The sequence below is a fragment of the Rhincodon typus genome, chromosome 7 (genome assembly GCF_021869965.1).
Source record: "Rhincodon typus isolate 14 chromosome 7, sRhiTyp1.1, whole genome shotgun sequence".
NCBI classification, from domain to species: Eukaryota; Metazoa; Chordata; class Chondrichthyes; order Orectolobiformes; family Rhincodontidae; genus Rhincodon; species Rhincodon typus.
The window spans coordinates 19,588,789-19,614,213 of NC_063338.1; the positions used below are offsets into that span (position 1 = coordinate 19,588,789).

General features: G+C 44.6%; 1 protein-coding gene across 1 annotated transcript in view; it reads left to right on the forward strand.

Annotated features, from left to right (window-relative positions):
• Positions 1–1,337: 1,337 nt before the first annotated feature.
• Positions 1,338–25,425, forward strand: part of LOC109924863 (aryl hydrocarbon receptor-like) — a 137,908-nt gene continuing 113,820 nt past the window's right edge. The window contains exons 1-2 of the mRNA XM_048598702.1: positions 1,338–1,498; positions 2,584–2,771. Coding sequence (XP_048454659.1) covers positions 1,458–1,498; positions 2,584–2,771 — 229 coding nt within the window. The 5' untranslated portion in view covers positions 1,338–1,457. The remainder of the gene's footprint in view (positions 1,499–2,583; positions 2,772–25,425) is intronic.

The following is a 25,425-nucleotide window of genomic DNA, read 5'->3' on the forward strand; positions in this document are numbered from 1 at the left end:
AGTCCCGCTCCGACTGACCCCAGTCCCGCTCCGACTGACCCCAGTCCTCAGGCATTTATCCGATACCTTGTGCCACTGTTCAGCCCCAGGATCGATCTGCTGTGCTCCCACTGCCATTTGCCTGTAACTACAGAGAAGTGGCTGGTCATGAATGGAACTTAAAATGTAAATAGCCCATAAACCAGATGGCAGTGGACTTTTGATTGTCAGAACTCTTGACAATTTTGCTGAGGCCAAACCTGGTGAAACTAGGCAGAAATAGAAGCTGGGGTTATGGAAGCACCATAGCAAATGGGAAAACATATCCATCACACAGACCATTGTACGTAGCTCCTTACCTGTAGACTGGAGCACTTTGCACAAAGAGCACCTTAGAGAGAGAACACTTTCCACAAAAGATACCTTGCACAGGAAACAGCTCGCACAGCGATAACTTTGCACAGACTTCACCTTGCATGGAAAACATCCAACATAAAGCACAGTCTGAATCGAGAGCACTTTACACAGGAAACATCCTGCACAGAGAACACTTTACACAGGAAACATCCTGCACAGAGAACACTTTACACAGGAAAAACCCTGCACAGAGAACACTTTACACAGGAAAAACCCTGCACAGAGAATAGCTTAAACAGAGAACAGTGGAAACAGATAATACCTTACACAGAGAACAGCTTAAACAGAGAACAGTGGAAACAGAGAATACCTTACACAGAGAACAGCTTAAACAGAAAAAAAACCTTGCACAGATGAATTAACTGCACAGAAGCCAGTACCCCATCACCAAGTCACCCTTTATTTGGTTCTGCACTATGCATGGGCTTAGACCTGCCAGCTCAGAGCCAGTCCCTAAGAGTGAGGAGACTGTCTGAATCACCTGTTTATATCTGTCAGCCAGGGCTCCCTCATTGGCCTGGGTTAATAACTCCAATCAGGGATCTCATAGTCAATGAGATCCACTGGCCCTGGTTCCAATCACTGCAGATAGAGAATATCCAACTTCAACAGAAAACACCTTGCTCAGGAAACACCTTGCATATCTTACAGGAGAACATCTTGCACAGAGAACCTTACAGACAGTATTTTACACCGTATCTTATGCAGAGCAGCTTTCCCCAATAACAGGGGGAAGGAAAACAGGGAGATGAAAGTTTCATAGGGAACAACACAGTGGGTCAGAGAGATCCTGGTGAAGGGGTCAGGGAATGATACAGGAGGACGGAAAGAGAGAGAGAGAGAGATACAGGACCGGCTGAGATATCGGGGGCGCGCACTCCCGTGCAGTGACAGACGCGCACACGAGCCGCGCCCCCGATCTTCAGATCGGAGCCCGCACAGTTGGAACCGTTTCTGCGCGATTGCAGCCCCGGGAGGGTTAGGGGATAGTGTCCGCCTTCGAGTTACATTGATGCGGCAGTGAGAGTGAGGGAGGCTCCGCGGGGCCGTTACACACCGACATGTACCCGGGTAGGAAGCGGAGGAAACCGGCGCAGAGGACGTGAGTACAGCCTGGGCAGAGAGAGAGAGGGAGAGCGGAGCATCAGAGTTAGTGCAAACTGGCAGCGCAGGGCTCATCCAAACTGTGACACTGGGGGGAATGCAAACTGTGACATTGGGTTTATAGTAGAAACGTGAACACTGGTGTTAATGCAAACTAGCATACTGGGATTAATGCAAACTAAAACACTGGGTTTATAATCCAAACTGGGACACTGGGGTTAGGGCAAACAATGAAGTTAATGTTTTCTCTGATATTGGGGTTAATGTAAACCAGGACACTGGGGTTATAATACACACTAGGTCAGTGGGGTTATAATACAAACTGGGAATAATGCATTGATTAACTCACCTCCTGACTCCCCAAAGCTGTCCACCATGTACAAGGTACAAGTCAGGAGTGTGATGGAATATTCCCCACTTGCCTGGATGGGTGAAGCTCCAACAAGACCCAAGAAGCTTGACACCATCCAGGGTAAAGCAGCCCGCTTGATTGGCATCATTCTACCACCATCAGTGTTCACTCCTCCATCCCCAATGTACAATGGCAGCTGTGTATACAACATGCACTGTAGTGACTCACAAAGGGTCCTTTGATATCACCCTCCAAATTCACCACATGTAAGTACCATCTAGATGGATAAGGACAGCAAATTACCTTCCAAACTGCACACTATCCTTAGTTTGACACTATATCTCCATTTCTTTACTGTCATGGTGCAAAGATACTGGGACTTGTTTCAGAATAGCATTGTGAGTGTCCCTGACCAATATGAACTATAACATTGACCCAATGAAAACTGATCTTGGAATTAATTGAAACAGTTACATTGGAGTTCATTCGAATTGTGAGATTGAAGGTTAGTGAAAGCTGGGACTTTGGAATTAATGGAAACAGTGAGAGTGCATTTAATGCAAATTGTGGAAAGGGGTTTGGTGCAAACTGGCATGTGGGGAGTTGATGCAAACCCATGAGATGGTATTTGACTATCCTGTAATAATATGGACCTCAGACACTTGTACAGAGGTGGCCGTCAGCCTGTGTAACACTGGCACATTGATCTGCGGTATTCTGCTTATTGTCAGAGTGAAACCGGCATTGGCCGATGGAATCAAATCCAATCCTTCCAAGAGGCACCGTGACAGGCTAAACTGTGAACTGGATCGCCTGGCCAGTCTGCTACCTTTCACCGAAGATGTGACCTCGAGCTTGGATAAACTCTCCATCCTCCGTCTCAGTGTCAGCTACATGCGATCCAAAACTTTCTTCCGGGGTGAGTTTGGGCGATGGCTAAAGGTGGGAGGGGGTGGTGGGGGAGAGGATTGGTCAGTTCACCAGGACCAGCAGATGGCTGTTGCTGCCACTGTGATGTGTGGGTAGCCAGAGTTAGAGGAATAGACACTGCACACAAATGCCTACCAATGTAATGAATTAGCTTTATTGTCACGTACTCAAATGAGTACAGTGAAAAGTTTACAAGTTACCATAACAGGGTGCCATCTTAGGTAGGTACCTAAGTACAGATTCTTCAGAACAAACTGTTAGGGAAAAAAAATTAAGAGAATGAAGAAATAGAAAGCCTAACAGTAATGTAGGCAAATGTGCAGTACAACAATGACTGTAAGTCGAAACTACTTCATTGGCTTAGGAATGCCCTGTGGTATTGAAACACACTTTATGTATGCAAGTCTTTCCTTTCATTCTGTGTGGCATAAGTATTTTTCCATCTGAAGTAATGCTTTTGTGTTCCTTTATCTTACAGTTCCTGGTGGGTAAATTAAGCCATCCTTTGGAAAGGCTGCAATGCCTCTAAAGGAATCATTATCTCTTTCTTTGAACAGAAAAATAAGTTTTTTTTTCATTTTCAAAAATTTTATTGCACTGATTAATAATTTGAGATTTTATTGAAGTAGTGTTGCAGTCAGGAACTGCATTTTAGAGAAATTCTGACCCAGCGTTTTTTTTTAAGTATGTTCGGTTCTCAAAACAGTGAGCGTTGAGATGATCAAAGAAGGAGGTCAATTCTGTTTAGTCTATATATTGACGTTTATTGTTTCTTTTTATCGTAATGCAGTGGCAAGCTTGATTTGATTTGACATTCTTGCCCAGTTGAGCTGAAGCGTGCTATTCTTTCATTCATTCATTGCTGCGGTGTAAAAATAGACAGCTACTTTAAATTGATTGTCACTTTCACTGGTGCTAAAGAACAAACCCACAGTTTGTTTAAATATTTATGTAGAATATACCAATAGGGTCCAAATTACCAGGTGAAACCAATGTGTGAGCTGGAACTAAGTTTATCACTTGGAATTGTTCTGTGACTGAACACTGAATGGAGCAGAAATGAAGGAGTAAAGCCCCTCATGGCTTGAGTCGAACGAATGCTGGCAAAAATGCATTTTCAAGTTTGCCTTGATGTTTCGCCTCTGTGCAGCTGGCGCACTGCAGGGTTTTTCTCCCCAATGGCAGCGTTAATAATTTAGAGAAATGCTATTTAAGGAATATATAAAATGGATGGAAGTGAAACAGTCTTCAGTTGAACCTTTTTCTTTTCGATTGTCTGTATAAGACAGCAGACTAGGGAGGGGGCTCGAGCAGCCTGGTTTGTTTTCAGAGACATCAAGAACTGAAGAAAAGAAGTCTTCAGTTTGTTTCTAATTGTGGATTCCTTTGGACCGCAAGATCCCTCATTTAGAATTAGAATTAGGTTTATTGTCGCGTGTACTCAAGTTACAAAAGAACAGGAGTACAGTGAGAAGTGCTCAATGCTACCAACACAAGGTGCCATCTTAGGTACAAAAAATAGAGAAGATAAAGAAAAAAATCAGATTTGTTAATACCATGAGAGTTTTTAAAAACCATAACCTCTCCATCATGTTTGGTGGGGTATGGAGTTTTTAATTCATTTGTGAGGCAAATACATTGCTGGCTAGGCAGCATTCATTGCCCATCCCTAATTGCCCAGAGGGCAGTTAAGAGTCAACCACATTGCTGTGGGTCTGGAGTCACATGTAGGCCAGACCAGGTAAGGATGGTAGTTTCCTTCCCTAAAGGACATTGGTGAACCAGATGGGTTTTTCCCCAACAATTGACACTGGATTCATGGTCATCATTAGACTCTTAATTCTAGACATTTATTGAATTCAAATTCCACTATCTGCCATGGCGGGATTTGAACCTGGGTCCCCAGAACATTATCTGGGTCTCTGGATCGACAGCCCGCCGATAATACCACTAGGCCATCACCTCCCCTTAGGGAGTTGGGGAGTGATGTTCAAATAATGGATCTCATCGACAATCTGTGGCAGTTGTGTATTGGTGGTCAAGAATTCTTATTAGTTAGATTTAGATTTTGTTGTCACGTGTACTCAAGTAAAGGAATACAGGAGTACAGTGAAAAGTGTACAAAGTTGCTATTCTCCGGCATCATCTTAGTATACAAAAGATAGGATTAAAAACAGAAGCAGAAATAAAACGTTTGCTGTGAGAGGTTTGAGAGGGGTGTTTGGATGGGGAGCAGGGCGTGGTGCATTGGAACAAGCTACTGAAATAACTCTTCAAATGTTTATGAACATGGGGAGAAAGTGGATTTTTCTCATTTATTGTTAATTGCAGCATTTTCCAACACGGTGGGGTGATCGCCTGTGTTATTTCAAAAATAAATGGTGCATTGAGCTTTGACAGATGCAACTGGACATAAATCTACACACAGCAGAACACCACAACGATGCAGAACTGAATGATGTTTATACATCTATACATGTACCATGGACTTAACCAGTGGTGATGTTTTAACACATATACCAATGCACATATAATTGGAGAGATGGTGGTGTAGTGGCATTGTCACTAGATTAGTAATCCATAATTTCAGGCCAGTGGAGATGGTGAAATTTGAAATCCAATTAAAAAAAAATATGAAACAAAAGTTTGCCTAATGGTGACCACGCAATATTTGTCAATTGTCGTAAGTACCCATCTGATTGATGTTCTTTCGGGAAAGAAATCTGCCATCTTTACTTGGTCAGGGCTACACGTGACTCCAGGCCTACAGCAGTGTGGTTGACTCTTAAACTGCCCTCTGGCCAATTAGGCAGTAAATGCTGGGCCCAGCCAGCAATGTCCATGTCACATGAATGAATTAAGGAAAAAAAAGGTTAGGTGCCCTTTATTCCTTATGGCCCCATGCCCGGTTTCTGCCTTTGTTTGTATAACACTTCCTACACAAATGTCAGTCTGTTTTCCCTGTATCACAGTAAGCTGATTAATTAATGTCTCAGTATCCTATGGACACCTGATTCCCCTTGAAGCAAGAGATTGAATTCAATTCCGAAAATGTTGGCAGAAGTCCAGGAATGCAATGTAATGAAAGTGGGATTTTGCTTATTTACCCCTGCAAACTCGGAATTGGATTATAAAGAATAAAACTTCTTTTGTCAAAGCCACTATTTTTCTCCATCTGTAGAGAAACAGATGCCCCCATTGACTACAATCTCCGAAACACTTGTATAAATCCCGGGAGCCCATGAAATGAAAACAGAATTAGTCCCATTCAAGAGATAACAAGGTGTAGAGCTGGACGAACACAGCAGGCCAAGCAGCATCATAGGAGCAGGAAGGCTGACGTTTCGGGCCTAGACCCCTGCTCCTATGATGCTGCTTGGCCTGCTGTGTTCATCCAGCTCTACACCTTGTTGTCTCAGATTCTCCAGCATCTGCAGTTCCTACTATCTCTGATACAATCTTAGTCCCATTCAAGTTGTCAGTGACTTTGATGCTTACATGTTAACAAGTCTGAGTAAAAGTTCACCAGTTTCAAGCATATTGTGAATTGGATGCGTTAGAATAACTTTGACAGTCTTGTCTGATGGAGTCTGTTGAAGAAGTGGAAAAAATTTCAAAGCTTGGAAGTGTATGTGCACCACAGACCAGTCTTTAGCTTGTAATGATTTCCTGAGAATCACGTACTATCTTGTGAACTAGCCCAGGGAGAAGGTCATTGCGAAATATTGTATCATTATTCAGACCATCCTCCACAATTCTGAACTCATTGAACTCTCTGTTGACCACATTCAGTTTGCACCATGTCCCATTCACCCGTCATCCCTGTGTTTGCCCACCTACCTGGTATGATAACATCTCAATATCACCATTTTTGGCCTCGTTTTAAAATCCTTCAATGGCCTCATCCCCTGCCTGTCTCTGTAACATCATATAATTCTGCAGCTCTCTGAGCTCTTGACATTTCCCCAGTACATCAATTGTTTGTATCCCCCAGTTGCTTCACCTCACCATTGACTCTGCGTATAATCAACTTGGCATTAAACTCAGGAATTCCTTCCATATACTTCTCTGTATCTCAACTTCTCTCTCCTCCTTTGTAATACTTCTTCAAACTTACCTCTTGGACCAAGCTTTTGGCCACAGGGTAATGTCTCATGCTTTGGAGTGGTATCTGTTTACACTCCTGGGATGTTAAAGGGGTTATATAAATCTAAATTATTGTTGATGAATTTGTCAGATGGGTGAGATAGCTAACTAAAGCTCCTCTAAATGCTTCCCTTCAATCAGTAGTGGAAGAGGATCTGTGATGGTTTGACTTATAGATCATAAAGTGCAGGATTTGATATCACTTTGCTACAGTAGCCTGTGGCTGGGGTTGGAAGTGCTGTAGCTAGGTTAGGTGGGAACAAAGAAAACCAGTTTGGGCTCTAAGTCTGGATAAATATCTAATGATTCCTCCAGAGAGTGTGGGTGTGATTTGATGTGTTTATCTTTGTGTTTACTTGAGTCTGTAAATACGTTGTATGATGTTGGAGGACGGCATTCATAGTCATAGAGCACGGAAACAGACCCTTCAGTCCAATTCGTCCATGCTGACCAAGTTTCCCAAACTAAACTAGTCCCACTTGCCTGCAATTGGCCCATATCCTTCCAAATATTTCCTATTCATGTACTTATCCAAATGACTTTTAAACACTGTAACTGTACCCGCATCCACCACTTCCTCTGGAGGTTCATTCCACACACAAACCACTCTCTGTGTAAAAAAAAGTTGCCCTCATGTCTTCTTTAAATCTTTCTCCTCTCACCTTAAAAATATGCCCTCTAGTCTTGAAACCCCACACCCTAGGGAAAAGACACCTGCCATTCACCTTATCTATACCCCTCATGATCTTATAAACCTCTATAAGGTCACCCCTCAACCTTTCACGCTGCGGTGAAAATAAGTACCAGCCTATCCAGCCTCTGCTTATAACTCAAACCCGCGATTCCTGGTAACATGCTGGTAAATCTTCTCTGAACCCTGTCCAGCTTAATAATATTCTTCCTATAACAGGGAGACCAGAATTGCTCACAGTACTCCAGAAGAGGCCTCACCAACGTCCTGTACAACTTCAGCATGACATCCCAATTCCTATACCCCAAAGTCTGAGCAAAGAAGGCAAGGTTCCTCCGGTACCTTGGCCATATCTAGTGATGATTGGAAAATGATCTGCTGTGTCTTTGCTGGTTTCCTTTTAACAGCCTAAAATACAATACACCTGGCCTTTGGGATTTAGCCATCTTTAGGGAAGTCAGTTCCTTCAGGTCATCCCTTCTCATCATGCTTATTTTACCTTATATTTCACACACCTCCTCTTTAGCCCCAAAGTCTGTATTATCTTTCTTCTTTGTGAAGACAGAAACAGAATACGCATTCAGAACTTCGCCCGCATCTTCTGCATCCCTGCATGAGTTGCTGTGCGCATTTCTGAAAGGCCCAACCCTTTCCTTGGTCATCCTGTCACTCTTAATGTTTTGATAAAATATCTTTGGATTTTCCTTAGTTTTACTACACCGTATTTTTCTATGACCTGTCTTAGTTTTCCTAATTTCTATTTTCATTTCACCTCTGTACTTTCCATACTTTACTCAGCAATTATTTGGGATTGTCATAAGTTCTACTTTTCTGCTTCATATTGACTTGTATGCTTCTGTGTAACCGGGAGGCTTTTGATTTGGCAGTACCATCCCTTCTCTTTCTAGGGACATGTTTATACAATGCCTATGGAATCTTGCTTTTGATTCCCTCCCACTAATTTCCCTCTGACAAATGTTGGCTGAGGGCAATGTTGACAAGGACACTGGGATGGAAGTTGGGGAATACATAGAATCCCTACAGTGTGAAAGCAGGCCATTTGACCCATCGATTCCGCACCGACCCGCCGAAGAGCATCCTACCCAGACCCACCGCCTCCCTTTTCCCTGTAACACTGCATTTCGCCATGGCTAACCTATCTAGCCTGCACATCCCTGGGCAATTTAGCATGGCCAGTTCACCTAACCTGCATATCTTTGGACTGTGGGAGGAAACCAGAGCACCCTGAGGAAACCCACGCAAACGCAGGGAGAATGTGCAACCTCTACATAGACAGTCACGCAAGGTGGAATTGAACCCAGGTCCCTGGCGCTGTGAGGCAGCAGTGCTAACCATCGAGCCACCTTGTTTTCTTCAGAATATTGGCCTGGAAACTGTTACATTTCATTGGAAGAGTCAATGTAATCTAAAAACATCACCGCTCTGAGAATGAGTTTGGAGTTGAAGTCATTGGAGTAGGTCTGGAGCTTACAGCCTTCTCACCAAGCGACAAGACTGGTATCAAATGAGCCACAATATAAGTAAGGATGATGTAAAGTTGTTCTATAGTCTTTATGATTACCAGATCATCAATGATGGCCGTCCAGTCACCGAACAACAAAACACACTGAGCAGCATGAATTGTTTTTGTGCGGTTAAGTTCCAAAGGTGAATTTGGGTTTCTGGTGTGGAAGAGATCCATTCTGCGGTGTTTTCAAAGCATTCTTGCCTCCCACTCAGTGCTTTTGGCACACACTGATATACCTCAGGACTAATGTTTTAACATTAAAGGTGCTGCATGTTAACTGATATCTCGGTCTGCCTTTGGCAACAGATCGGGTTTATTTGCACTGATGGACTGACATTGCGCAGCTCCCAGACACATGGCCACGTTGAAATGCTCCGTTACAGCAGAATGGGATTCATGTAAGCACCTGGCTGTTGGTGCACCCTTATGGGATGGTGCACCCAAGCCTGCTACATTTCTCATCTGGAATCTTCAATATGAATGGAAAGCCTTCAAGCTTTGGATCAGAAGTGAAAGGAAAATGCTTCAGAACTCATTTTACCCTTTGTATTATTCGATAATTACAGCAGCGGGAACACAAAATTGCTACCGTAAGAAGTGAACAGGGTAAATTAATTTATGGTGAAGCGAGATAAATGCATGAGGGAGAAAGAAATGGAAAGATAGGCTGAAGAGAGGACAGAGAAAGCTCATGTGGAACAGAATGAACCATTGGGGTGACTGGCCTGTTTTTGTGCTGATTACTCCTCTAAGTTCTCAAAGCTTGAAGTGGCACGTCAAACCTTCCTTAACATATTCATTTTGTTACCATGGTGATGTTGGAGACGCTGGGCCATTATGGTATTGATCGCATTCAGGACTTAGTTTGGTCATTGCTGCTGAGCAGCACAAAATCATACTTGCTGTTTAATTGTGTTACAACCAGGAGCTGAGCAACAGGTATGGATCCAGCTGGATACTCCAGATCATTATCCTGAATGTCAATCAGGAATGTACTACTTCATCTGGGTTATTCACCCACGGCCTTGGTTGGTCACTATATGTTTAATGTAAGAAAGACCCCTTACCTCGTGGATACTTTTCTTCCAGACCCAAGTGGTCTCATGTTTTAAGAGGAGACAGTTTCATCAGGTTTTGTTGAGTTCACAAAAGTAGTGAATTTATGAATTACTAAATATGACAAGAAATAGTAATGCAGCACAGATACACAGAGTCAAAATGTTGAGAGTTCAGCGATCAGTTTTGAGATTCTTAGTTTAACAGGGCAGTGAAAATGCTGTCATTCTGATTCCATTTGATAGTGATTGAATTCTAACATTCAGAAAAAAGTTTTCCCTTCTTTTCACTTGCAGTGCAGGTGTGCTTAAAGCGTTTGCTGTCAATGCTTAGTCCATGCACTGGAATGTCTAGGCAATAACGCTCACAGATCAGTGTCCTTGCATCAGTCTGTAATTCCTTTTTATTTATGTTCTGGGAAGGCTGTAACATTATATTCTGCATTCTGTTCTATTACCCAGATGTGCTTGTGTTAAGATATGATTTGTCTGGTTAGCATGCAAAACAGTACTTTTCACTGTTTCTTAGTACAAGTGTCAATAATAAATCAAATCAGATCAAATCAGACATCTCTGTACGAGATGGTCTTCTACTGAGAGGAGAATAGTCACTCCGTATTACACCCTCTCAAGTCCCTCTCTCTCTCTCTGTGTTTGAGGTTTTGTTGACTCTTTACAGGTTTGACATTCCTATTCAGATTGCCATTCCAATAATAATCTGCCTGCCTATGTTCGCTACCAAAGTGGATAATCTCACACTTATCCACACAATGCTGCATCTGCCGTGCATTTGCCCACTCACTCAGTCTATCCATGTCACGTGGGCGTGCCACTGTGTTTTATCACTGTTCTTTGCACTGGTGGAGGCGCAGCCCCGTACTGACCCTAATGGTTTCATTTGAAAACAAGCGAAGTCCTCCAGGAAATATGGTATGTGGCAGTTTAAACAGCCCCATAGTCACTGGGTAAGGTGAAGGGCGAAACAGGAGATGCAGGTTATCGAGCTGTTCCAGAGGAAATTTTTAAAAAATTGAAATACCATAATAGTGGAAAGAAAACTCTTTCTGTTATTGGTATCAGCAAGGTAGATTCTGGCTGAGATATTCAAACTAGACATTTTCTTTAAATAAAATGAAGCCATCTGGAAAGGAGTCAGATAGAAAATCAAACCGATCATTTTCTTGCTTGTACTTGTTCTTTTCTGACCTGCATTCTGTATCCATCACTTGCTGACTTATGTTTTTTGCTCACATACCTGTGCTCTGTATTTATCACTTAGGTACCTGTACCCTGTTTCTGTTACTCACCTGCACTTTGTATTTATCATTCTCTTAACAGAATTCTGTGCTTGTCACACTGACCTGTACTCCCAACCTACAATGAATATCTTTCCCCACCTCGCTAGTACATTGTATCTGTCATTCCCTTATGTTTACTCTGTATCTGCTGCTTTTTGACCTGTATTCTGCATGTATCACTTGCTTGCCTGGACCCTATGCCTGTCACTCCCCCAGCTGTACTTTGTATTTGTGGCTCCCTCAGCTGTACCCTGTATCTATCACTCCCTCAGTTATATGCACTTTTCACTCCCTGAGCTGTGCCCTGTATCCGTCATTGCCTCACCTGTACCATGTGTGTGTCACTCCCTCAGCTGTGCCCTGTGTCCATATTTCCCTAGTGTCCATAGTGCCCCATATCTATCTTTCCCTGAGCTGTGCCCCTGTATCTGTAACTCCCTCAGCTGTGTCCTGTATTGCACTGTCGCCTATACGCTGCACCCACTGCTTCCTCAAACTGTACTCTGGATACGTCATCCCTCACCTGTACTCTGTATCTGTGGCTCCATCACCTGTACTCTGTAATTATTCTTTCTGTGACCTATACCCTGTATCTGTCACTTCCTCACCTGTACATTTATCCATCACTCAATCACCTGCAATCTGTATCCATAGCTCCCTGACCTGTACTCTGTATCTGGCACTCCCTCAACTATACTCCGTGTCCATTATTGCCTTCACCCCATTTGTCTCTCATTTTCCTCAATATATAATAAATGTTTGAAATATAAGTGTTTCTTCCGCATTATTTTGAAAATTTCTGTCTTGGTTAAATGCAGACAGAAGTTGAAATGCTGTTTATATTTGTAAAAGGAACACCATGCTCTGAAAACCAAAATTTGTACATGCAAACACCTCACCACCTACTAGGTAGGAATGAACACTTTATCATAACTTTGTTTGGATTAACAGGTAAAAATGATGCTGAAGATGTCAAAGGATGAATATGTATTTCATGCATTTTGATTAATCTGCATTGAATAGACAATGATTAGGTTCAGAAACTGGTAGAAGGTGAGTGTTAATATCTGGGGTAGGAGGATTTGAGTGAGCACTGAGGTTCAGAATGTTGCTGCAAAAAGAGTTTACTGTTGGAACACAAGGAAGGCAGGTTAATGCCTTAATTCTTGTCACAGTCAACTATACCCAGAATATTCTAAATGGTTAGACTCAAGTGCTTTGATCCTTTATATCCTTTGTCATTATCCTTTGCTGGCATCAATCATTCTGATTTAGGTGAAAGTTCCCCAATAGGGAATATTCGGGAAAGAAATCACAGGTACGCAATGGCTTCTTCCTGCTCCAAAATGTTATTTTTCTTGCACTGTGTGCCTTTGAAAGATTAAAAGTGATTACATACAATTATTAGCATAGGATTTCAAAGGAATCAGTTTGAAGTGTAATTCAGCTGACTTAATTTTAATACTTTTGACAGCTAAGCCGCCGTTACAATTTTGCTTGGTAAGTGAGTCCAGATGCTGCATGAACAGGAATCAGAGCACTGAAGGTTTTCACTCTCGTGCCTTGCTGTTCTGTGAGAGGGCCAAATATTGTGCTCGACTTGCGAAGGCAGCTTTGGCTGTTTGCACAAATATCCACGCATCTCTGCTTGAATAGACTCTGCTGTCGGAGCTGTGACTTATATGGAAGGTCTCTTCCTCGCTATGGAGCTTGGGACAGTTTGATGTCACCCTCCTGGACTAGAATCTTCAGCAATATTTATTTCAGCAGAATTGTCATTGTATTTGCCCTTCCTGCAGTTGTTCAGATGCTGAGTTGACAAAGTCTTGATGCTCCCATACAGATGTATTCTTATTACACAAGGGTTTATTTAATTCTCAGGATGGCTGATATTCCTAAAGTTCAAAACATAAAGCAACCTTTCGTTTTGCCATATTTTTCACTGGAACTTTTTGGATCAATTTTGATGTTAATGTATCCAATGTTTAATGTGGGCAATTGACCAATAGTTTAATTTCAGAAGACACCAAAGATGGGATGTTCCAAAATGACCTGGCTGTTTATTTTTCTTCTTTCCCTTCACACCCACTTGCCAATCCCGTCTATCCTATTAGTGCTGACTTTAGCTGGAATATGGTTCTTCTTGGCTGGCGCTGCCTCACTGCCTTCCTCTTGAGTGTATAAGCCCAGAGAGTGGGCTGGTTAACCACAGTGTGAATCGTAATTCCTCATCAGGCAGTGAGCAGTTAGATTCTGATTGAACACTTTGGAGAGTCACATCAGTGTTTGAGAATCATATGTTTGAGACTTCAAGCCTGCAGCGCAGAAATGGGCCATTTGGCCCAGCTGTTCAAGACTGATGTTAATATTGCACAAAAGCCTCCTCCCAGCACCTCTTCGTCTCTTCGTCATCAATGTATCCTTCTATTCCTTTCACCCTCATGTGCTTATCCAGCATCTTCCCAAATCCACCCTTAACATTCCACCTTCTCACTATCATCATAGAAAGATTTCATAGAATCTCTACAGCATGGAAGCAGGCCATTCGGCCCATCAACTCCTCCCAACTCTGCAAAGAACATTCCATCCAGATCCAGCCCACCCCCTACCCTAACCCTCTAACCCTGCATTTCAAATGGCTAATCCACCCAGACACTATGGACAACTTAACATGGTTAATCCGCCCAACCTGCAGATCTTTGGACTGTAGGAGGAAACTGGAGCACCCAGAGGGAACCCACACAGGCACGAGGAGAATGTGCAAACTCCGCACAGACAGTTACTCAAGAGTAGAATCAAAATTGGGTCCCTGTCGCTGTGAGGCAGCGGTGCTAACCACTGAGCTACCGTGCCACCATGCCACAAAGACAAAAGGAGAGTTCTGATCTTTTCACATGATAAATCCATACTTTAATCCAACTGACATTTAAAAAGTGAAGGTTTTCATTTATATGGAAGGTTATCTGTCTGTAACGTAATAGGCTTTTGTAGGCCATCAGATAAGGTGTGGGGTGGATGCAGCGCCTACACAATGTCTGTTGCAATGACTCAGTGTATAGGGACGTTATTGTTTCTCACCCAGAGAGACAAAGAATTCTTCCAGGAAAAGCATGGACAGTAGGAGCAGCTTTTGATTAGCAATCAGGTATATAATTTACAGAAATCAGAATTAAATTGACCACCTAGTAGTCACAATTTTGAATATCGTAGAAAAGAACAACATGCTGTCGAAGCTAGAAACCAAAAGAACTGCGGATGCTGGAACTCAGAAACAAAAACAGAAATTGCTGGAAAAGCTCAGCAGGTCCAGCAACATTTTTTTCTTTATTCATTTACACGATGAGGGCGTCACTGGCTAGGCAGCATTCATTGCCCATCCCTAATTGCCAAGAGGGCAGTTAAGAGTCAATCACATTGCTGTGGGTCTGGAGTCACATATAGGCCAGACCAGGTAAGGATGGCAGTTTCCTTCAATAAAGGACATTAGGGAACCAGATGGGTTTTTCCAACAATTGACAATGGATTCATGGTCATTATTAGACTCTTAATTCTAGATATTTATTGAATTCAAATTCCACCATCTGCTGTGGCAGGATTCAAACCCAGGTCCCCAGAATATTATCTGGGTCTCTGGATTAACAGTTCAGCGATAAGACCACTAGGCCATCGCCTCCCATAAAGTGATTCTTGCTCAGAACATGAGCTCTGAGGAAGGGTCATTGGACCTGAAACGTTAACTCTGATTTCTCTTCACAGATGCTGCCAGATCTGTTGAGCTTTTCCAGCAATTTCAGCTTTTGATGCTGTCAAAACATTTTATCTTGCACTTACCAGAACAAATGCAAGAATTGCTAAATTGTCAAGAATTGCACCAATTTATGCTGCAGGAGGGAAGAGTGCTCACCAACTGGCAAGTTGACTTTAATTGGTTGAAACATTGCTGTGGAAAAAGTAATGGGGAACTCTAGGATGCCATCTCTCCAAGATGCCAGGTTAAACGTCAGCCTTCCTGCTCCTCTGATGCTGCTTGGCCTGCTGTGTTCATCCAGCTCTACACCTTGTTATCTCAGATTCTCCAGCATCTGCAGTTCCTACTATCTCCAAGGCATGAACATATTCCTTTTGTTTATGAAGTACCAGGCCCTGTCAAGAACATGTGTTACCTTTAACAAATGTAAAATGAACCACTTTACAAGCGTGACTGATTATCTTCCGCTTGTTGTTAGTGTAGCTATTCGTCCACTCGAGCTGTTCTGGCAAAAGCTTTCTAATCACAGTATCACATCTAACAGTAGACGTTCTATATCAGGCTTTGCAAGCTGGTTGAGCACGGTATGGACTTTGCCTGTTCTGAACAGCTGAAGGAGCATGCTATTTGTTTAGTCAGCCACTAATTGGAATGTACAGCCTACATACCTAGCGTCTCACTGAAATTCATAGACCTTCCACAATGTGGTATAAGTTGTTGTGACTGTATGAAATGTGGAATTCTTGTTTCAAAAGACAAAAAAGTTTCAACAGCATGTCTGTCTTTAGGGTAATAAGTTCTGTGAATGTAACAAATCTTGATAGCCTGTAGAGAACAGAACTGATGGAAATAATGAGCTGTCTGTATTACAGTTTGCATGTTTGTATGTTGCAATCTAGTTTGTTGACACAGTCCTTATTGTGGCATGCAATGATGTGTTGATTACCTAGCCTCGGTGATTAAGAGGCAGTTTTTGTGAACATTATACGCATGGAGCGGTGCACTCAAAATAGGAGTGCTGTCATCACATCTCCAAATGTCAGTCGCCAAGGATTCTCATCATTTAAACAACACTTTTCACATTGTTTTTGTTTAAAATCTAGTGTCCAAATGAGTGAATGCCTTAGTACTTAGCAATGCGAGGGCTGGATGAGCACTGAGAGATAGTGTCATCAACAGGGAATGTTGGCTGTGTGTAACTATCCTGACAGAATGATTAAAGTGCATGCTGTCAGTAAGATGAGGTATTGGTTTTGAGCAATCACCAAGTCAGCAAATGCGAGAGAGCTGGATTAACATCAGCAGAGATCTGAGGATAGGTCTCCCTTCCAGCAATAATGTGGGGACATTGTGGGCAGGTGTTTCGAACTAGGGCCTCACAGCGTGCCACTCATCAAAGACAGAGGTGAGACTGGCACCGGCATCGGCAGAAAGTAAGTTTTAAAGACCGCCGTGGTTTTGCCTTGACATGTGCGTTCAATGGCTTTGTGAAGGATTACTCCAGGGAAGGAGCCCTCTCAGCCACCCTGGATGTCATGGTGTCCTAAGCAGGCATTACTCATTCAGGGCCTTGCCGCAGAAACTGGAGCACAGCTATCACAGTGATCCTCCAGGGCAGCACTGAGGGAATGCTGCACTGTCAGCGGGTGCCAGCTTTCTGATGAGACATTTAACCATGGCCCCAGTAGTTGTCTTGCATCGCTGTAAAGACCGCACTATCTTGAAGGAGGGCAGTGCTTGTTTTCTCAGTGCCCTGAATAATATTTATTCCCTCAATCAGGATCACCGAAACTGATTCCCAGTCATTGCCCACATTGCTCTTCATGGGATCTTGCTGTGCTGAAATCAGCTGCTGTGTTTCCTTCATTGCAACACTAACCACACTTCAGAAATGTTCGTTGGCTGTCGCACACCTGTAGGTCACAAAACGTATCATTGTAAATGGAAATTTTTACTTACGTCAGGATGTTGGTGACTGAAGTGATTTTCATTCATTCACGGGATGGGGGTGTTGCTGGATGGGCCAATATTTATTGCCTGTCCCTAATTGCCTTTGAGGAGGTGGTGGTGAGCTGCCTTCTTGAACCGCTGCAGTTCATGTGATGAAGGTTGACCCTTAGGGAGGGAATTCCAGGATTTTTGACCGAGTGAAGGAATGGCAATATACTTCCAAGTCAGGATGGTGAGTGACTTGGAGGGGAATTTGGTGGTGTTCCCATGTATCTGCTGCCCTTGTCCTTCTGGATGGAAGAGTTTGTGGGTTTGGAAGGGGTTGCTGAAGGAGCCTTTGGAAATTTCTGCAGTGCATCTTGTAGATAGTACACACTGCTACTACTGAGCATCGGTGGTGGAGGGAGTGAATGTTTGTGGATGTAGTGCCAGTCAAGCGGGCTGCTTTGTCCTGGATGGCATCAAGCTTCCTGAGTGTTGTTGGAGCTGCACTCATCCAGGCAAGTGGGGAGTATTCCATCACACTCCTGACTTGTGCCTTGTAGATGGTGGACAGGCTTTGGGGAGTCAGGAGGTGAGTTACTCAATGTATTATTGCTATCCTCTGACCTGCTCTTACAGCCGCAGTTCTCATTTGACTTGTTCAATTCAGTTTCTGGTGAAGGGCTACCCCCAGGTTATTGTTATTAGGGGATTCATTGATGGTGGTTGGATTGTCTCTTATTGGAGTAGATCATTGCATTACACTTGTGTGGCATGAACGTTTCTTGCCACTTGTCAGCCCAATCCTGGATATTGTCCAGATCTTGTTGCATTTGAACATGGACTGCTTCAATAACTGAGGAGTTGCAAATGGTGCTGGACATTGTGCAATCATTGGTGAACAACCCCACTTCTGATCTTATGATGGAGGGAAGGTCATCGATGAAGCAGCTGGTGACGTTTGTGCCTAATACACAACCCTGAGGAACTCCTGCAGAGATATCCTGGAGCTGAGATGATTGACCTCCATCTGCTTCAGTTGTCTCCAGGTATGCCTTCAACCACCCATTGATACCCATTGATTCCCATTGATTCCAGTTTTGCTAGGGCTCCTTGATGCCACACTCAGTCGAAAGCAGCCTTGATGTCAAGAGCTGTCACTCTCACCTCACCTCTGGAATTCAGCTCTTTTGTCCATGTTTGGACCAAGGCTGCAATGAGATCAGAAGCTGAGTGGCCCTGGCGGAACCCAAACTGGACGTCACTGAGCAGGTTATTGTTGAGTAGGTGCTGTTAATGAGTAACACTGTTAATGATAATTCCCATCACTTTACTAATGGTTGAGAATAGACTGATGGGGCGGTAATTGGCTGGGTTAGATTCATCCTGATATTTGTGTACAGGACATACCTGAGCAATTTTCCACATTGTCAGGTGGATCCCAGTGTTGTAGCTGTACTGGAACAGCATGGCTAGGGGAGTGGCAAGTTGTAGAGCATGAGTCTTTGGTGTAATGTGTACGATACTCCTGCATATGTGTTCATTTCTCATTCACCCTCTAATGTCTTGCATGCCCGGTATCGCTTCGGACACAAAATGATGTCTGCCGAGAGGTAGCTGGTAGAATGGGCTTGTCGTCGTAGCTGATGGGGTAATTCGAAACCATAGACAATAATATTCACATGAATTATTGAAGGTGGCAGCGACGAGGCAGGTGGATTAAAGTCAGGAGAAATGCAATTTCGAAGGTGCAGGATATTTTGAACTCCAACTGTGTGCCAACTGATCTCTTTAGTACCATAATGTTAAATAACTTGCCACCATCTCCTCCTTGTAAGGGTTTTGTCAGTGTTGATTAATGGGCAAGATACAACCTTTGAACCCCAACTGCACCCCCCCTCCTGGGTTCAAAGATAGCAGCAGAAAGGTATTGGTATGGTGATGGCTCCACATGGTAAGAATTATACTGAAAAGCTCTGCTCCCTCTCTGCTTGGCCGATGATGGAGCCTCAGTACTTCCCACAGTTGGAAGCTCTGACATCTGTTTGCTGTTGAGCGTTGTTCAATTTTTAATGATTCTAAGCTGCTCTTTCGAGAAGGAAGCCGAATTATCCCAGTGAAAGAGTGATAGCGAATTGCCATCAACCAGTGTGTGGTGCAGGATCCCCCTGGTCAGCCTCGCCCCATTTCCAGCATCTCAGCCTTTATCCCGGAGTCCTTGAAAGCTGCTGAGTTCAACCCGCCCCACTCTCTCTTAACGCTGGAGCCACAGAGTTTTTTAGTGCAGAAAAGAATGGCCTGCTGTTGCCGTTACTACAAATGCTCTTGCCTTCTTCAGTTGTCATCCTTGGGAATTCAGCCTGATATATCTCCCTGCCTTCCCACCTCCACCCTCAGCTACCTCATTCTCTTTCAAAGTTCTGCCTCTTCGATGACTCCTTTGACCAGATTGCCTCATTCCCCCAGCCTGCCCGGCAGCCTGATGTGGAAATGGTAAGGTGTTTTGTTGGGATTTTCAGAGGAGCTCAGCCGGGGGAATCAGCAGGAAACAACTTGCCTCCTGACCTATTTTTTTCCTGCCACTGTGTGGATCGCTGAGACCCAGGCGCAGCAGCCTATTCCAGAACCGGAAGCCCACGTGCGATTGTGTGAGTGTGCCGCTTAGGGGGAATTATTCCTGTCTGCCCACCATCGCCGAGGCACAAGTCAGCAGCATGATGGAATATTCCCCATTTTCTTGGATGAGTGCAAGCAGCATGGCACTGTGCAGGGCAAAGCGGCCCGCTTGATTGGCACAACATTCAGCAGCTTCAAAGTTCACTTCCTTTGCGGCCGGAGCGGTGACCGTGGCATGAGCGTGTACCGTCTCCATGATGCACTGCAGTAACCCAGCAAAGGCTCACCAGCGCCCTCCCAACCTGTGACCTTTGTCACTCGCTAGGACAAGGGCAGCATCTACGTGGGGATACCACCGACAGCATTGTCCCCTCCAAGCCACACGCCATCCTGACTTGAGACTATATAACTAATTGTTCCTTGCTGTCAGTGAGTTAAAATCTTGGAACTCCCTGTCTATACTCGAAAGACTGCAGCAGTACAAGAAGGCAGCTCACCATTATGCTCCCCAGGGCATTTAGGGAAGGGCTACAAATTCTGGCTTTGTCAGTGGTGCTTGCATCCCATGAATGAATAAAAAAAGTATTAATTCAGCAAATCCTGGCACCGCTAGGGCCATCATTCCTGGACCTGCTGCAGGTGCACTGTTCAAGTATTTGTCCAGAAAATGCCTGGGTGCAATTTTTCATTGCCTCGTTGGTGGAGGCTTCTGCCTGTGTTGTTAGTACGAACTTCCTACAGTATGTAGACATGCGCGCACACACACATGCGTACACATTCACATTCTCTATCTCACATACACACATGCACGTGCACACACACACTTTGTCTCACACACACGCACACACTACGTACGCTGTCTCATACACACACACACTCTCTCTATCCCATACAGCCCCACCCGCATGTGCACACACTCTGTCATACATGCACACGTGTACGCATGAACACATTCTCTCTCATACATGCACACACTCTATGCCTGTCACACATGGTATACGCATGCACACTTTCACATACATGCGTACACACACGTGCATGCACACACTCTCTCTGTCTTTCACCCATGCACGTGCACATACAAACACTCTTTCTCACACACACATGCATCCACTCTCTCTCTCTGTTTCTCTCTCTGATACAGACACACACACACATTTACACACACATGCACAGGGGTTAATTGCTATGCTTCCTGCTTCAGATTTGAAATTGACCTGCCTTATCCTCCCTCCATTATGTGATTGCATTTCTTTGAGTAGGGAAGAGAGGAAATCACTATTCTCTCAGTTTTTATATCATGGAGTAGTGTACTCAAGAAGGGAAATGCTCTTTAAATTGTCCCAAATCCAACATCAGAAACTGGGCAAAAGATTACTGAAAATGTTGCAGATCAAAATCCAAATCAGAAACTCATGTATTTTCTGTGTTCAATTCTTGAACTTTGCTGGAAACTTTGGTTAAGAGTGAACCTCCTGTTGGTTTTATAGATGAAGCGTTCAACTTTCCCCATTCCGTGGAATCCCAAAGCTTCTTAGATGCCACACATTTTCAGGAAATTGGAAGCTATTCGACTTCGCAAAGTGGGTGCTGGGATGGACTATAAAGAACTGCATGATCTTTGATGAAGGTTTACAACAGGACAGAAGGACACAGGCTCGAGGTCATTTGAGGCTAGGATGGGAAGCTTTTCTTAGACACTGAATGTTGATGAGGAGGATATCAAGAAGGGTAGGAGAGAAGGGGTCTCTGGCCCCACTTATGAGCCATTCAGAGGCTCTGCTATGGTGAGAGTAGGTTTAGATTTGCACGGATAAATTCAAGTGGACTTTAAAAAGTTATTTGGATTAAAACCTCGTGTCACAACCAAGTTGGTCCCGTTTGAAGCAGTCTTAGAAGTCAATGTCTCTCACAGAGGGGAATGAACTGAAGCACCGGGACTATTGCCACAGCAACCAATAAGGCAATAGGAGGGTTTACTCAAAAGGTTTGGATGGGATTAATTAGAGGGGCAAAGGGAGTCAGTGATGGAGATCATCAGGTTCAAATCCTCACTGGAAAAGAAAAATAATTCCAAGCAGAATAGAAGTTTGGAATCCTTTTTGAGCCCTCTGAGAGCTTATAGTACCTTCTGTGAGCCTGCATCTGCGCTTTGTGAGTTTGCCTGTGCCCCTTGCGAGTTTGCCTGTGCCCTCTGCGAGTTTGCCTGTACCCCCTGCGAGTTTGCCTGTGTCCCCTGCGAGTTTGCCTGTGTCCCCTGCGAGTTTGCCTGTGCCCTCGATGAGTTTGCCTGTGGTAGTTCATGAGTCTGTGTAAGTGCTCCGTGAGTCTGCCTGTGCGTTGCATAAATCTACCTGTCAAATATGCTAATTATACCATTAAAATAGACAGTTGATGGGCAAGATTTAGATTAGCACTGAGAATACACTGTATAGAGAGACTGCTGGGAGTATATATTGGATGCAGCTATGTAATTTTACACTCTATAAATAAAGAGACAGCAGGAACTGCAGATGCTGGAGTCAGAGACAATACAGTGTGGAGCTGGAGGAACACAGCAGGCCAGGCAGCATCAGAGGAGCAGGAAAGCTGACGTTTAGGGTTGGGACCCTTCTTCAGAAATGAGAAGTGGAAGGGAGCTGGGAAATAAATAGAGAGAGGAGGGGTGGGGCTGGGGAAGGTAGTTGGGATGGCGATAGGTGAGTGCAGGTAGGCAGTGTTGGGGATTAGTAAGTAGGATAGGCAGGGCAGATAGGTAGGAGAGAAGATGGACAGGTTGTGTCAGGTCAAGGTGGCGGGGATGAGAGGGAGGGCTGGACATGGAATGAGGCCGGTAGTGGGGAGATTTTAAAACTGGTGAATTCCATGTTTAGGCCATCAGGCTGTAGGTTCCCGAGGTGGAACATGAGGTGCTGTTCTTCCAGTTTGCGGGTGGTGTTATTGTGACACTGGAGGAGGCCCAGGATGGACATGACACCCAGGGATTGGGAAGGAGAGTTAAAATGGTTGGCGACCGGAAGGTGTTGTCGTTTATCACATGCAGAGCGAAACGGTCCCCAAGTCTGCGTTTGGCCTCACCAATGTAGAGGAGGCCACATCAGGAGTAATGGATACAGTGGATCAAGTTGGAGGGTGTACAGGTGAACCCCTGTTGGATATGGAAAGTTTGATTTGGGCCTTGGATGGAGGTGAGGGGGGAGGTGTAGGGCAGGTGTAGCACTTCCTGCGGTTGCAGGGAAAGATGCCGGGGGGTGGTGGGGTTAGTGGGGAGTGTGGAGCAGACGAGGGAGTCGCAGAGTGAGCGGTCCCTATGAAAGGCAGATAGGGGTGAGGAGGGAAATACATCTTTGGTCATGGGGTTTCGATTTTAGGTGGTGGAAGTGGCGGAGAATGATATGCTGGATATGGAGGTTGGTGGGATGGTATGTGAGGACAAGGGGGATTCTGTCTTTATTTTTGTTGGGGCAGGGGGTTTGAGGGCAAAAGTGTGGGAAATGCAAGAGATGTGTTTGAGGGCATTTTCGACCACCAGAGGGGGGATGTTACAATGCTTGAAATAGGAGGACATCTGGGATGTCCAGGAGTGGAACGCACCATTTTGGGAGCAGGTGTGGCAGAGGCGAAGGAATTGGGAGTAGGGGATCGCATTCTTGCAGGAGGGTGGGTGAAAGGAGGTGTAGTCCAGGTAGCTATGGGAGTCGGTGGGTTTGAAATAGATATCGGTGTTGAGGCGGTTACTAGAGATAGAGACGGAGAGGTCCAGGAAGGAGAGGGAGGCATTGGAGATGGTCCAGGTGAACTTGAGGTTGGGGTGAAAGATGTTGGTAAAGTTGATGAACTGTTCAAGCTCCTTGTGGGAGCACGAGGCAGCGCCGATTCAGTCATCAATGTATCGGAGGAAAAGGTGGGGGATGGTGCCGATGTAACAGCGGAAAAGGGGCTGTTCCACGTACCCTACGAAGAGGCAGGCATAGCTCGGGCCCATGCAGTACCCATGGCCACCCCCTTAGTCTGTAGGAAGTGGGAGGAGTTGAAGGAGAAGTTGTTAAGGGCAAGGATGAGTTAAGTTAAGCGGATAATGGTGTTGGTGGAGGAGGCCTACGGAAAAGGAAGAAACGGAGGGCTTTTAGGCCATCTGTGTAGGTGATACAAGTGTACAGGGATAGCGTTCCTTTTAGTAAATGAATGTGTTGCTGATTGAGCCTGTGACACAGGAAGTGCAATGCTGTGGTGGTGCCACAGTGAGGCGGTGAAAACTGGACCTCACCACCTCCTATCCACATGGATGCCGACCTGAGTGAAAATCAACAGTTTTGGGAAAAGAACTCAGGTGCTGTGAAATGCGACGGGTCCTCCGTCTCTTCTGTCCTCCTTTCAAATTAGTCGACATGTTCCCAAGCTGGTTTTGCAGCCAGACCAGAATCGTGTTTTAAGAATAAATCATGTGGTTGGTGCCCCATCTGAAGCCTGTGATGTTCAAATCAAAAAATACAGCCCAAGCTGCATGATCGGACTGGGTTGGTCTTGATATCAGCCTCTGGGCTGAGCATTTCGTAAAGAACTTTTGGACCTTGGGAATAGCATTGGGAGCTGTCTTCCCAGGCTTGAACCAGAAAATGTGCGTGTGTTATTTGTGACAAGCTCTATTTGAATGAAGAAAAGCATCTAATCTGGGGGTACTGGGCTGAAGTAAATTCACATTATTTCCCAGCTTGTTTCAGAAGGTGGTCTGATTTGTGTCTTTTCCTGTCAGTCAATAATTGTAGAGTTAACGAAAAGACAGAGTCTTAGATTTCTGAAGCACTAACTCCCAATGCAAAAGCAGTTTGTGGGATGCCCCCGCCATCCCTTTCCCCTCTCTTAACCCATCTTTCCCACCCCTTTCTTTCCCCTCTCACTTCCTACCCTGAGAAACTCCTGCCCTGGAGCCGAGATGGCTGAACTCCAATCAATCTGTGCGCAGAGTAGGGGAAGCCCTTTCACAGCATCAGGCATTGTGCTGAGTCAGTCTCATTCAGGTCGAGCAATGCATGCACTAATAGCATCGAGGGGGTACCTGGGGGGTTGAGGTGGACGGAGATCTCCACCCACATCCAGTTTGAGCCTTGAACGATCTTAGAGGAATTAAGGGTTACGGGGAAAAGGGTAGGAAAGTGGATGTGAGGAATGTCAGATCAGCCATATTGAATGTTTGAGGGGCCAAGTGGCCTAATCCTGCTGCTATTACTTATAGTTGTATGCTTATGAAGAGGTGGTGGTGAATCGGAGAGGTAGTGACCGAGTGGGTGACTTTCCATCATGCAGTTGCACTTCTGCATAGTTCCCCGATGGGATTAGATCCTTTGCGTTCTTTTCTCCTGGCTTCTCATTTCCGTCGTGACTAGCTCTGAGTGTTGGTGCCGTGCCTGGAATAGCCTTTTCACAGCAAACCCTGAGCACTTGGCTGTGCTGATTAATCAGTGCCCCTGTGAGAAAGGACCAGGCTGCACAGTGAGTCGGGGACTGGTCTCATACGCAGACCACAGTGGGTCGGGGACTGGTCTCATACGCAGATCACAGTGAGTCAGGGACTGGTCTCATACACAGATCACAGTGAGTTAGGGACTGGTCTCATACGCAGACCACAGTG